The sequence below is a fragment of the Colius striatus genome, chromosome 4 (genome assembly GCF_028858725.1).
Source record: "Colius striatus isolate bColStr4 chromosome 4, bColStr4.1.hap1, whole genome shotgun sequence".
Lineage (NCBI taxonomy): Eukaryota > Metazoa > Chordata > Aves > Coliiformes > Coliidae > Colius > Colius striatus.
The window spans coordinates 28,339,882-28,354,169 of NC_084762.1; the positions used below are offsets into that span (position 1 = coordinate 28,339,882).

Below are 14,288 nucleotides of genomic sequence, written 5' to 3' on the forward strand. Positions count from 1 at the left end.
TAGATGCAGTTTGTGTCATTCACATTTATCTACTTATAAATCAACTTCCAAATTTTCTATCCTTAAATTGCTACTGCAGAAGAAAAAATTCATCACACATTTGGATTTTTTTTCACATGCAGTATAAAGTTTCACTCCTTGGAGTAAGCTGTGATTTTTGTCTTGCTACACTAGACATACATTCTTCAGGTCAGTATAAGACTAATCTTTCAAGTCCAGCCTTATTAATTGAACCTTGGGAAAGAAGTTGAGTACAGCCCGAGACTAGTCAGGTAAAACGTCACCAAATTTTGGGAAATGAACACAAGTGTCTTGACTCTCGGCTGTTTAAAATGACACAGGAAAGAATTTCTTATTTATTTTTTCCCCAAAAGGTCTTATCAACAAGGAATGGGCAGGAGATGATCACAATTCTGCATATGAGCATGCGAGAGCAATATACACGTGTACATGAATTTTTCATACAAAAAACTGAATCCATTATTAACTAAACTGAAAACTATGCATTAGCATACTTTTAACGTGCTCAACTGGAATAATGAATCCATAAAATGATAATCCTTTATAGGTGCTGAGATACGCAAAAGGAAACACATCTTTCCCTATAATCAAACACATGCTTATACATTTTTTTAATGCTAAAAGCATTTAAAAAAAGGTGGGGAGAGGACACTGAATAGTCAGTTTGAGCCTAAACCAAAACTCATGTTACAAAAATTCCAAATCTTAGCTTCCTATTTCTTTATGATTGATATATACTAATAGTTTATAACACAGTTTATTCCCAGAGCTGAACACATGTATAAATCTACATGGAATCGTAGAATCCGTTAGTTAAAACTTCAAGTTTGACTCAAAACTAGCTTCAGACTATTTTGTAAAGAATGATAAAAAGTAATGTGTTGGTTTTTTAAAGCCTTCAGTAGCTTAGCTGCTCCTCTAGATGGTACTCTGTGCTCAGTTAATACACAGTTCTCTTGTACATCCAATCTCATTTTCTTTATATTAGTAAGGTCCTGAAGAATAGAATGAGTAGAGTGCACTCTACAATCATGTGGATAGCCTACAATAAATCCTTTAAAAATAGCTGAACAGAAGCGTGATACAGATATATGAATGAATTAAGCTGAATCTAATTTGCAACATGATTTACAAGCCTCTGGTGACATACCAGAGCAGTTCATAGAGAATGAGCATAGCCTATTTAATACATAGTGCCCTAACACTGAATACTGACACAATAAGAGGAATACCAATCCTATCTCAGAGTATAATTTAAAAAAATCACTAGGTAGGTAGCAATATAAATAAACTCAAGGTAGCCCAGAATCAGTTGAAAAAATTAATAATTATTAGCAACCTGCTGCCTCACTTTGCCAAGAACTGCTGCTAGAAGACTTGGTCGAATGTCCATTGGGAGAAACTCTCAAACTGCCAGCTTATGCCAGTGTAATTCAAGAATCCAGAACTGACATCCCTTTATTTTAACACATGGGGAGAAAACTGAGCTATTTCAGAAGATGAATTGCAATGCAATTTAGCTGCCTCTGCCAACTTAAAACAGGACAGAAACCTTATTAGCACTTGGAGCTTACTTCAGGTTCAAGCTTCTGAAAACCAATACTTGGAAGAAAAAGCAGCTTTAGGAGAAAGAGTTGAAAACCTACATGATTTAGCAGAAATAAAGAATTAGCTAAATGCCGATAGGAATTCATTAGGCTAAATTACTCTATTTTCTCCAGAAGTTTCATCAGAAAAAAGTTCATTCCCCAACTCTGCCCCAGTCCAAAACATTAATCTCCCATGCTTTTTGTTATAATGAATTCTCTTGTGTTAAATGTAAGAAATATGAAAACAAGACTGTGGACTAGCATAAAGAAAAAGGGTCTCCCAAAAGAAAGATTATGTATCTGTGTTGTTATGCATGTTTCTTTGTAGAGATAACAATTTTAAAAGAGAAAAATGGGTAATTCCAGATGTCTAGCTAGGTAAAAAGTGATTTGTAATTAATTTCATTTGCAATCGCCATCTGGATTTTTGTAGATACAGAAATAATATTGATTTTACAAATTTCCTTTCTTCACGTCTCTGAGTAGAAATGAAAGATGAGTTAACATCAGACTGATGTTTGAGCACATGAGATAGTGGTCTAGGGTCAAAAAGATATTAGGAATTTAATAAATCTCAATATAATTTTAAAGTACTGAATTCACTCTCCTGAGTTTCTTAATACTATTTCATTTTTTAATATTACAATTTTAGCAGTTCAGATTTATCCTTTGGGAAATGCAGAAGTGTCTCCAGCTGAAAACTGAGTTCAGATTAATTCACTAATGGAAGTTTCATGTTTAGGAAGTTGCTACAAAGAAAGCTCACACTTGGTTTCTGCAAAATATTTAATTTTGTACAAAAACCCATAGAAATTAAGGAAACTAGTTATTCATCTGTTCTTCAGGAAACTTCATCCAGAAGTAGATTGCTCTCAGCCACCAGTACAGGAGCAAGAGCTTCTTTTGGCCATTATTATAAAAAGCCAGGTGTTACCTGGTTTGTCTGCCATACACAATTAAAAAGGGATTATTCTAGCAGCAAAGAGCTGAATTACAAGGACTCAGAGAGATAAAACCTTTTAAAAAGCCACAGTTCAACTAGATCCTCCTAGATTTGTTCAAAACACCGGGATCTGACAAAATTGGAGGGTGGATTGAAGAGCAGTACAAAGTGGGGGTGGATATCAGGAGGCATGGCAAACATCCCTGACAAAGCTAGAGTATAACTTTGCAGTCTCAGTAAGGAAGTAGCATGTTGGAGGGGAGATAGCTAAATTTCACTAGAAATTTCAGAAACAGATTATTTTAAAGTTCAGAATAGTGTACACCAAACAAGAGCTACCAGTTTAAACAACAACTTGTAACCAATGTTTTCAAGTTCAAAACTCCAGAGACAACCAATCACACCTTTACTAACGGCCCCCCTTCCCAGCTTCCGGTGATTTACAGATAGAAGATTTCTGTGTGTTTACTGGACTCCAGAGAATCATTCTTCCACTGTACTGTCTAACTGTTCTTGATACCTATTTCACCTTAGTCATCCACTAAAAATGCAGTAATCCCCACTGTTCAATTGCAGTCATAAGGAAAAAGTTCCTTTTGTTTAAATGTGTCGCTTTCTAGGGAGACTGAAGCTCCTTAAATCTTTTACTACCAAAGCAAAAACAAAACAAAGTTTCATTATTTGTGTTCTTCATGCTATTCACCTGCTACAGAAGGCTTTTCCTTAAAACATTTGTGATTGTTATCCTTCTCTGTGCTTTTCTTATTCCATTATTCATTTTAAGGTAAGGGAGAGGAAGAACAAAACTGAAAATTCAAATTGTATCAAAACACAGATTTAAAAGATGGCATGACATTTTCTGGTTTTGCTACTTCCTTCCTAGCAGCTTCTAATTGTCTAGATGATCAGTTCAAGTGCTAGAAAAAAACAGACCACTTAAACTTGTTAAGGGTGAAAATATTTGTACTGTGATAGATATATTAAATTTAGATTGAAACAATAGCAAGACGGTCTGCATTTTAGCAGCCTGGAATAGAGAAGGCTATGATTCAAACCTGTCCTCTATTTGATTCAGATCATACAGTTTGGTGTTAGGCAGAATGGAGGCTTGTGACTAATATTCTGACAACCCATGAGCCCCAGGTGATTAAACAGAAGGCAATGCACTGGGGAAAAGAAAAACACATACACAAAAGCAAACCCGTAACAAACACACTGTTTAAGCAGATATCTTCAGAAGGCATTTCTACTCAGAGCAGCCCAGTAAACCCCAACAAAATTTCATTTAGTTGAGAAAGTCTGAACCTGCTTCTAAACTATGCTAACTACTTGGCACTGGTATAACCAATACCAACATTTTGCATGTAGTTTTGGTGGAATACAGCTCAGGAAGGATGTTGAAAATTTAAGATCTTTCAAAAACAGCATCCCATGAGTACTAAGAGAGTAGCTTCCTGATGAAAGTCTTGGAACTTTTAAGTTGGCTTACCAAAATACCAAGTTACAACAGAAGATAAAGGGCATAGACAGATCAAGTGCATATATGCAAACCTCAAGTGTGAGAGTAAAGGATTCTTCAATTCAGCAGAAAGATAACAGGTGACCCAATGGGCAGAGAACAAACCTAGTCAAAGTGAAATTTAGTAAGATGCCCATTTGCCATTTAAAGGCAATCAACTTACCAGAAATTGGGAGGGCTTTTGCATTGTCAGAAGACACAAGAACATATGAAATTTGTTCACATACACTAGATTACTTACCCACAACCAGTGCATGTAAATCAAGATATCTAATCACCTTTAACAGTCATCATATTACAATTGCCTCTCCTGATACTCATATCACATGGTATGAGAATAGACAGCACATATTTTGATCACTTCAATTATTTCCTTTCCTTTGTACTTCTCCCCATTCTTAAGAAAGTTCTCTATTGGTTCAGCATTGTATTTCACAAATATGAATGTAATTACAGTGGCTTTATACAGCAGTACTTTAGGAATTCCTAAAAATCTAATATGCAATACTCATTTGTGGTGCTATAAAGAAAAAATAATGCTGAAGAAAGAAAATTACTCCTTTCTATCCCTTTCACCATTACAGAAGTAGATGATTTTTTTCATTAAAATTCTCAGCATTGGGATTATCAACAAAACTCAAAAAAAGGTCATGAAAAACTGTAGCCAATATCATTTGGGAAATCAGTCAACTGCTGTACACTTCATTAAGTGTTTATACTACAAGTTTTATGTCAAAATAATTTGCTATTATATAAAAGTGCAAATGGTAACTTGCAAACTAAGATACATTTCAAAAAAGAAAGTATTTTGGGGATATATCTCAGACAGCTAATGTAACCAAGCAATTAAACCCAAGCATCCAGTGGGATGTTTTCAAGATATGTTTCTTAACATGCTCTGCATCTGAAAGATTTCAAATACAGTTTTAGCAGTCATCTTCCACACTGTTACATACTGCTTAGATTTAACCTGGAATCAGAATATAAAAATAAATCTTGTTGTTCTTAAAACTGTATTAGAATTTTAGAGAAAGTGAACTCTTTAAAACACCTGCCAACTACATCATAAAAATAAGCAGAGCATTCATTTTAATGTAAGGCATTAATAAATTTTAATAAAATTAAGTAAAATATATTTCAGTACTGAAACAATTTATCTTAAAAATACATGTTAATCTCTCAAGGTCATCTAGTTTATTTGGTTGAAATTCCAGCACCTATTTTACACAAAAACTACTGAAAAATCATTCAGCTATTAAAACCAGCAAATGATAAAGTCCATAATTGATTGATATTTTATGGCTACTTAGTTCATGTAAAAAAAAAAGGCTTTTTTTTTTCTTTTACAAGTGAAAAAATGGAAACATACTCTACCACTGTGCAATTCCACTCCATAGAATTCAAGTGTTCGTGCTATATTTATATAGCAAGACTCTGCTTCAGATTGCTTGAGGCCACTGAAAGAAAGGAAAAAAAGAAAGGATCACAGTAAAAAAAACAAAATACATTATATGTATTCAAAACGCAGAAAATCAGAAGAATCCTACAGTGCAGTGCCTGATAAACCGTATGAGCTAATGTCATGAATTCTTCACTGGCAAAGGCTCTCCCAAACTCTTCTCAAAAATTGAGCTACTGATACACTGTCACGGTTTGACATGACAGCCTTTTCTGGTAAGGGGAAAGGGGATGTAAAGATGGCTCCTATAAGAAGTTGCTCAAAACTCTCAACAGCTCTGAGCCAGACCCACTTCTGGAGCTGAGATAATTAGATGCCTCCATGATCACTTTTTAAGAAGAAGCCAGAAGAGGACACTTCTTCCTGTTTCTTCTTTCTTCTGTCCTTCCTGCTTTTGTGGCTAGTCACCACTAGCAAGGAATGGGAAGAGTGAGAGAAGCAACCATGTGGACTCCAAGGTCAGTGAGGGAAGAGAGGAGGAGGTGTGCTGTAGCAGAGACTTCCCTGCATCCTATGGAGAGGACTGGTGAAGCTGAGATTTGTTTGCATTTCACGAAAGACTCTGCATCAGCGGCAGAGATTTTCTTCATTAAAGACCCCATGCCAGAGGCAGAGACTATGGCCAGAGGAGCCCATGTCCCGTGTGAGGGACCCAACATTGACAGAAGCTGTAACTGTGGGGTGGAAACTATGCCAAAGAAACTCATTATAACTATGCTCAGAAGAGGTCATGTCCCATGGGAGGGACCCTGTATCGGCAGAAGCCGCAGCTGCTGGGAACAACCCACACCAGCGAATCTCATTAAGGACTGTGTTCCGGGGAAGCAGGGAAGAATGCCAGGAGTCATCCTCATCTGAGAAGAGAGAAGCAGCAGAGACCATCTATGAGAGACTGACCACATCCCCCACTCCCTGCCCCCCTGAGCTGTTGAGGGTGGGAGGAGGTAGAGATATCGGGAGCAGTGAACTGGCCCTGGGAAGAAAGGAGGGATGAAGGAGTGAGATCCTAAAGTGCTGGTTGTAATTTTATCATCATCCTACTCCCTTTTTGCTTTTATCCCACTCTGTTTCTTGTAGGTTGTAAAATAAACTTTCCTCTCTAAGTCGAGTACTGGAGTCTGTTTTGCCCGGAACTGTAATTGGCAGTGAGCCCCTGTCTTAATCCACAACAACCTTGCTTATCTTTTTTCCTCACATTTTTCTAGGGCCTCCGCCATTCTAACAAGGGTGGGGGTGAATGGGGGGCACTGAGACTGTTGTGATGCTTCGTTGCTGGCTGAGCAAAACCACAACATATATTATGTTATTATTTTAGCCACTCTGGGCCAGTTCTTTTTAGCAAATAATTTGTATATGCTTTTTTTTAAAAGGGATGAAGAAACTATTCCCCTGTAAAAGCTTCCTATATTCTATATTGCATAGTCTGTCAGAAGGAAGCAATTTAGAAGAAAGATTAGAAGCAGGAAAGTATAAAAAAAATTAGGGTAGAGAAAAAAGATTAAATAAGTTAAAGTTAGGAAACTGAGGGAGGGAAAACCATCTGAGTTTACTTAAAATATATAAAGTCAAGATATGTTTTTCTCTTGATGCTAGACGTGAAATGTGCTGCAAGACTTACAAGGATTCCATCTTTTAGTTTTCTAAAAACCTTCTGGAAAAAAAGTCTCAGAATCATAAAGACAAAAACTCAAAAAATCCCCACATCTCAAACAAATAGAATATTTATCTTCATGAAAAGTCTCCATGGAATCGATAGGAATTTTTAAAACCAAAGAATCTAACAGTAATTCCTGCCTAGCTGGTTCTCACATGCAGCCTACTAATTATTCATCCAAGAGGAATGCAAAGTGGCCTAAATAAGATTTCTTTAAGCATGATAACAAAAGTAGCCCCTTCCAATAAATTGCAGGGCCATGACCAGTCAAGAACTAATCAGACAAGAGGTAACTCTAACCTGGAATCTGCTATAACATATTGACATTATTCTGTGTCCACAGTGACCCTGATGTTTCAGCACAGGTGAGAAATTCAGGTACTAGAGTGTATTTGAGTAATTGTAAGAACAGAGGCTGAGGGCTTAGTGTAATATCTTCTCAAATCTGAGTAGCAAAAACAGCTGATATCATCCTATCATATGGTCAGCTAAATGCAGGTAAGCCTTGATAGGTGAGCTTCCAAAATCACATTCACCAAATGCAACTAAATACAACCTGTTAAAAGTTGACTTAACATTGTGTCATGTTAAGAACTCCAGATACAACTGCATTCAACATAAAGCAGTAATTCTCATTTTTAAGAGGGGTTTTACCTCAAAGGGTGGACATCTATTGTTCCCAATTAATATCCATCCTTTCAAATTCCAAGCCATCAAAATACTATGTCTTGAAACACATACTCTAGGAACTATTACCTCATGCTTCATAAAACTGAAAGTTACATTGAACTGGAAAGCCACTGCCAGCAGTGTGGCTTCAGCATGTCAAAATATGGGAAAAAAGAGCAAGGGCGAAAAAGAGCTGACTGTCAGAACCCTGAGACAAATCTGCTTACTTGGGTCTACATCTAAAGTGATTACTATCATCTCAATTTTTTTGACAAACTTTAGTAAACCATGTGTCTTTCACTGTCAGAAAGGTAGAGAGAAAACCCCACAAAATGACCATTTTATTATACAACAGGATGCTGAACATGTTTGCAAGAGTATGTTATAAAATCATAGAATGGTAGGGGTTGGAAGAGTTATTTTAATTTTTTAAATTTTTGTAAAGTCCACTGTTGAGAAAGATGGGGAAACTGTTGCATACCAAGAAGATACACCTTCAAATTTTAATTCTCAATTTGCCTGCACTACCTACACCAGACCAATCAAGCTCTGTCTCTTGAAGGGCCAACAAGTATCTCATTACAGACCTTTTTCTTTTTGTTATCATATCTCCCTATTCAATGGGAGATGAAATAAAACCTTGAAGCAAGTGGTAGCTACTCAGAGATAAACAGGCAAGAAGAGACTAGTTTTGGTGTATTTTTCCAGTTTTTATAGTTATTGATACCCAAGGTATAACAAACATCATCTGGAATACAACCATGATCTGAAAATTCCAAATGCATCCTTCTCCTCAAACTGATGGCTAGGTCTAGTAAGCTCTACAAAACCATTATCAATTTGGATCGTATCCACATCCTAAGTCCTTAGGCTGCTCATGAACTAGGCAAAAACTGGTAAGAAAATCCTGTTAGAACAAACTATGTATAAACACAGAAGGAAAATTTCTGAAGTTATACCAACTCAATATGACAATGGTTGCTTTCTGAATAGCTACTTACTGTCCACTGAATAGTCTCTGATATGTACATGATTATAGAATTATTTTCTCAGATTTTGGAAAACATTAAAAACTAACTAAAAAAATTAATTGAGCTACAAGATACAAGACATAGCATGGCTTCTCACATTTCAGCAATTCCAGACTTTTGTGAAAGTTTCCCAGAGGATAAACACTAAAGAATGAAAGAAGATAGGTGTTTATAGGTCTTGCTTAGCAATCCTGTAATCTAAAACTGAGAATTTAGAAGGGATAATAATTTACAGATATCCCATATGCTCTACTTCAAATATTTACCCCAGATCAGAAGAAAGCTCATTCTATAACAACACCATTCTGCTTAAAGTATGAGAAGATAAATTCTCCCGTTCTCCTAAATTCTTCTACTCAGAGTGCCTGGTGAATACCAGAACCACTCTTGTCAAATACAGCACTGGTTTAGTCAAAACCATGTCTCAGACACAGGTATTCACAACGAACACAAAACAAGGATACAAGAAATACTGCCAGCATATACAGTAATTTGTCTGCCTCTCCCTACACTTTGAAATACATAGGTCTGAAGAGCTGTTTCTAAAAAGGTGTTAAAACAATTAAGAAAGATTTTTCCCAAACCAGTCTACTCAAGTAATTTTATTTAAAACTTCAATTACCACCACCTACATGAATTCAAATCCAGCACTTAAACTTCTCAATCATCAAGGCTTCACTCTACCAAAAACACTCAACAAAAGCATCAATTCCACTGAAAGGACCCAGAAAAGAAAGGAGTTTTTCCAACAGACCCCACCACACCTTTATCTGGACCAATGGCAACTTCCAGTCTTTTTTCTGCAGGACATAACCAGTTTTGTATATCTGGCTATGATAGTACTAAATACACAAGTTCAACCCAATCAAGAGTCTTCAAAATCTTTCCTCAGAGGTCTCTGAGATGATCGCTTCCTAAAGGTGAGTAGATTTATTCATGTCTGTCTACAAGTCCCCCTCTAAAAACTTCTGAGTCTACTGGGAATCATAGATGAATTTTGAAGGAGTAAAGGCCTCACATGTCGTGTTCCTGAACATGAACTGCTAGAAAAGCAGTCCAGAATAGTACCTACATGGAGGGAATGGTTGCAGTTAGAGTTAGGTGCTTATTCTTCTTGCACCCCAGAAATGACAAAGCAACATGCATGTCCTAGCCTGCTAGGCGGCATACATGAAGTTCAGAACTACTCACTACACCCTCTAGCACTAAGTAAACAAGATAAAGAGGTGAGAGAAGTGAAAGATGAACAAAAAAAGTTGAGGAAGGAGATAAAAATGGAGATATATCAGGGTATAAATCAAAGAAACTAGGAGAGTGGGGAACTAGCTCTGCTGCAGTAAAGATACAGAGAGGACAATTGAATTGAGATTCATATTTCACTTGCTCCAGTGCTCACAAGCAATTTCTTAGGTTGGTGTATTTGCATTCAGCTTGCAAGATTATGATCAACACCAGTAAATCTAAAGCTGCAGTCTTACAAGAGGCAAGTCAACAGTGTCAGAAAGAGTGGTTAGCAGAGGACTGTCTGGAATAATTTGTTGTAGCTTCTACATTACACTGAGGAGTGTGGAGAGAAAGCCCAATGTCATTTAAAATGTTTCACTGCTGGCTTTTTTTTCCTCATAGATAGATAAATCTACAGTATTTGAAAAACAGTCAAATATCCTTGATCCAAAAAAAGTCCCTCAAAAACCTCACACAACATTCTAGACAGTGCCATTGACTAAGTACAATGCTGATTGACTGGTTGTTATAGACCTTTACTTTAATGTTTTAACACATTGGTATTGTACTCTGAATATGATTAGTCTAGCACCTACATGATAAACCCAAATATTTAATTTAATAGAAGCTTTACAAAATAAATCTGTTGCACTGAAACTACTAAGAACTTAAGCCTTCCTTTTGGCATCCTGTCTAAAAAACCTTGTGAAATGAGAGAACTAAATGCTATTGTTACCTGTGTTGCTCATGTAGTGATTCTACTTTGGTAAGAAAATCTTTGTTCTGCTCTGGTATAAAGTTGTAATTTGACAGATATCCTGAATGGTGTACTGAAGCATTGTAGTCTCCAAGTTGTGCTGTTAAGAAACAAAAAACATGTACACAAATTTTCATAGTTAATTTCTTATTACTTAGAAGGAATTCCTCCTCCTCATTAAAACATGTCCATATATGGGGAAATGCAGGAATTACAAATTATTTCCTAACAGACAAGTAGTTTTGAATACAGAGAATTGTATGACATCAGTGAAGAAAGATATGCTTCCCATAACTATGTCAGGCACTGAATATCTCCACACTTTATAGCTTCAGTAAGAGATGGCCAATTAAATCAATTTGAGATACATTAACTTGACTATAACATATTAGAAATCTTCAAAAAGATCTGTCACTTTGGAAGCACTTATTCTTCACACTGGCAGGTAAAAATTGTTCAAACTACTAACTGTGGCTGTATCTTAACAATTCAATTGTTCATTTTGCCTCAGCTGAACATGAGTTATTCAAAGTACAAGGAGTAATTGCTAGTTTACACATATCATCACCAAACTGCTACCCAAGGTAAGTATATGTTTACAGCCAAATAAACTAAAAATAAAAAACAAACCAGAGAAAGAACTTTACAAGTGTATCCCTTCCAAGATCATGCTAATTAATAGATATTTTTTAAATAGTTAATAGATAAAAGCTAAGTCTTATTCACAGTTGGTGGCATATCTGAAAAGGAAAGAACAAGTGACCATAGTTTATAGCTTCAGCCTATTGAAGTTTTCTTCAAAAGCCAGGTCAGCATAAGTTTATATCCTGGAAAGCATACACAAACCTTTTATTTGTTATAAGTATTGCAAGGTTTGGGGTAGCAGAGAGGTTGCTTCCAATAAATAACTTGCCTATTTGCCTAGTTTCAATTAAGCAAGTAATTCAAAACTTTTTACAAAACAGGTGAAGATATTCAACCCCCCAAAATGATAGTACATTTAAGCAAATTACTAGAACTTGTACTAATCTCCTTTTTCCTCAAGAAGCATAAAATAATTAATAGCAAGCATTAAAGCTTCCCAGAAGTTATTTTTAAGACTTGCAAACGAACACAAAGGAAGTACTTGTACAGACTGCAAACAATTCAACACAGAAAGCCTCTCCACTAAATTATGAACAATACCGTAAACATTATTTGCCATAAAACGCAAAGTACAAAAGAGTGATTTAAACAATCCAGAGGCGGGGAGTTGTGGACTTCATAAATAACTCAGAGCTATAACAGCTATTAAGTCTCTGTAACACAAGGAATAGCTAGTATTTCCCACTTATATTTTCAAAAAGCATGACTTCTATGGCCTAGGAAATGAAACCACTATGATGCAAAACTATTCCCAGGTAAATGTGGTCAGAGGTTAATAGAGTTGCACATCTAATTGTCGGCATCAAGGGAAATATGAAAATAAAACCAGAATAAATTACACTAAGTAATTTATTTTGAATGCAGATGTTCCCGCACTGTTTAGCCCTTTCTTTTTAAGGGTAGTCTGAATTTTAAGTGAATTAATAAAATGTCTAACAAAAGACTAAATATTTACCAGTAGAACCAAAACACATATTTGAACAGTTCTGCCACATAATATATCCCTGGAGAAGAAAACAAAGAAAAAAACCACCAAGACAAAATATCCAGAATTCTAATATGGAACTGAGATCATTTTTAGGAATATTTATAACAGCAGTTCATGTTTCTGACAAGACTAAAGCAATAACAATAAAAGAAACAGAAAAATATTTTTAACAAAGTAGCTATGTTAATAACAGTGTAAAAATAAAATACACAGTTTCTCAGATGAGAGTGGTAGACTGAAAATTATTTTCTTTATTAGCCATTAACACAATCTATTCTATGTAACACAGTTCACATTTTAAGGTTTGTTGCAGCTAGGTTGGATTACATTCTTGTCAATGGGAGAAGATCAGATTGTCAGGAATATGACAATGTAATTGTCCACTTCAATTTTTTATTTGCACTAGGTAAAAATGTTCCTTACTGTAGTTCTACCTTCTCTAAATAGGGCAACTTCTGCTCTTTCATACATTGTGAGCTAGAGTCTTCTTGCCTATCTTCCAAATATGGAGATTGCTCTGGTCTTTTTTCCTCTTCCTCCTAGCTACCTGAGGTCATGTCAACAAGAAGTTTACAGTACTACTTGCTTCTCTAACTCCCCAATTGTCGCAGTTGAAGAGAAACTATAAATGTTCATCAGTCAACATCTTGGAAGACTAATGGTCCTGTACAGGATTTAATTATCCAAATAGGAAAAAAAAAGAAAAAAAAAAAGAAAAAAAAAGAAGCTACAGCATATCAAGACCTCAGTAAGAACAAACCATGAAGTTTCTACTTCTCTACTGGATTCTCCAAGAGAATAGAAAGGCAAGAAATATTAAAAGCCCTCTTCTAATCTGAATTTCTCCTGACATAGCTTCTGCTCTGATCACATGAGCCAGCAGACACTATCTTGATGAGGACAAAATTACAGTAAAAAAGCACAAAATTTTACCTTTCTATACTCTAGACATTAATGGTGTGTCAGCCACTCCCCTCAGTTTAGTATCATCAGTAAACTTGCTGACAGTGCCCTCTGTTCCCTCATCAAGGTCATTAATGAATAGATTGAACAGTACTGGTCCCAGCACCGACCCCCAAGGGACTCCACAAAACACAGGCCTCCAACTGGACGCTGTCCCATTGAGAACAACTCTCTGCCTTCTTCCTTTCAACCACTTAACAATCCACCTCACTACCTGATCATCCAGCCCACACTTCCTCAGTTCTTCTGCTCTGGGAGACGGTGTCAAATGCTTTACTGAAATCAAGAGAAACCACATCCACTGCACTACCACCATCTATCCACCTGGTTACATCTTCATAAAAGGTTGGTCAAATTTGGCTTCCCCTTGGTAAAGCCATGTTGAGTGCTCCTAATGACCCTCTTGTCCTTTAAATGCCTGGAGACAGCACTCAGGATAAGTCGTTCCATCACCTTTCTAGGGATGGAGGTGACCCTACCGATCTGTAGTTACCCGGCTCTTCCTTCTTGCCCTTTTTGAAGACTTGAGTGACATTTGCTTTCCTCCAGTCCTCAGGTACCTCTCCTGCTCTTACTGAAGACGATGGAGAGTGGTCTAGCAATGACTTCCTCCTTCCTCAGCACCTACAGGTGCATCCTATCAGGGCCCATGGATTTATGTACATCCAGACTGCTCAGCTGATCCTTAACCCAGTCATATCAACCAAACAAAACTCTTCCTTTAACTTGACTTCCTCTGGAATCTGGGGGTCCTGAGGACAGTCTCCAGCAGTATAGACAGAGGCAAAGAAAGCATTCAGTAACTCTGCTTTCTCTGTATCCACTG

At 36.5% G+C, this 14,288-nt stretch overlaps 1 protein-coding gene across 8 annotated transcripts in view; it reads right to left on the reverse strand.

Moving 5' to 3' along the window:
- PTPN3 (protein tyrosine phosphatase non-receptor type 3) overlaps positions 1 to 14,288 on the reverse strand; it is a 123,858-nt gene that overhangs the window by 58,883 nt on the left and 50,687 nt on the right. For 7 of the 8 annotated variants that reach the window (XM_061995408.1, XM_061995411.1, XM_061995409.1 and 4 more), the window contains 2 exons: positions 10,846 to 10,966; positions 5,442 to 5,529 (listed from right to left, as the gene is read on the reverse strand). In XM_061995408.1, the coding sequence (XP_061851392.1) occupies positions 5,442 to 5,529; positions 10,846 to 10,966 (209 nt within the window). Of the gene's footprint in view, positions 1 to 5,441; positions 5,530 to 10,845; positions 10,967 to 14,288 lie in introns of those variants that run through there. The other variant, XM_061995412.1, reaches the window with a different exon arrangement.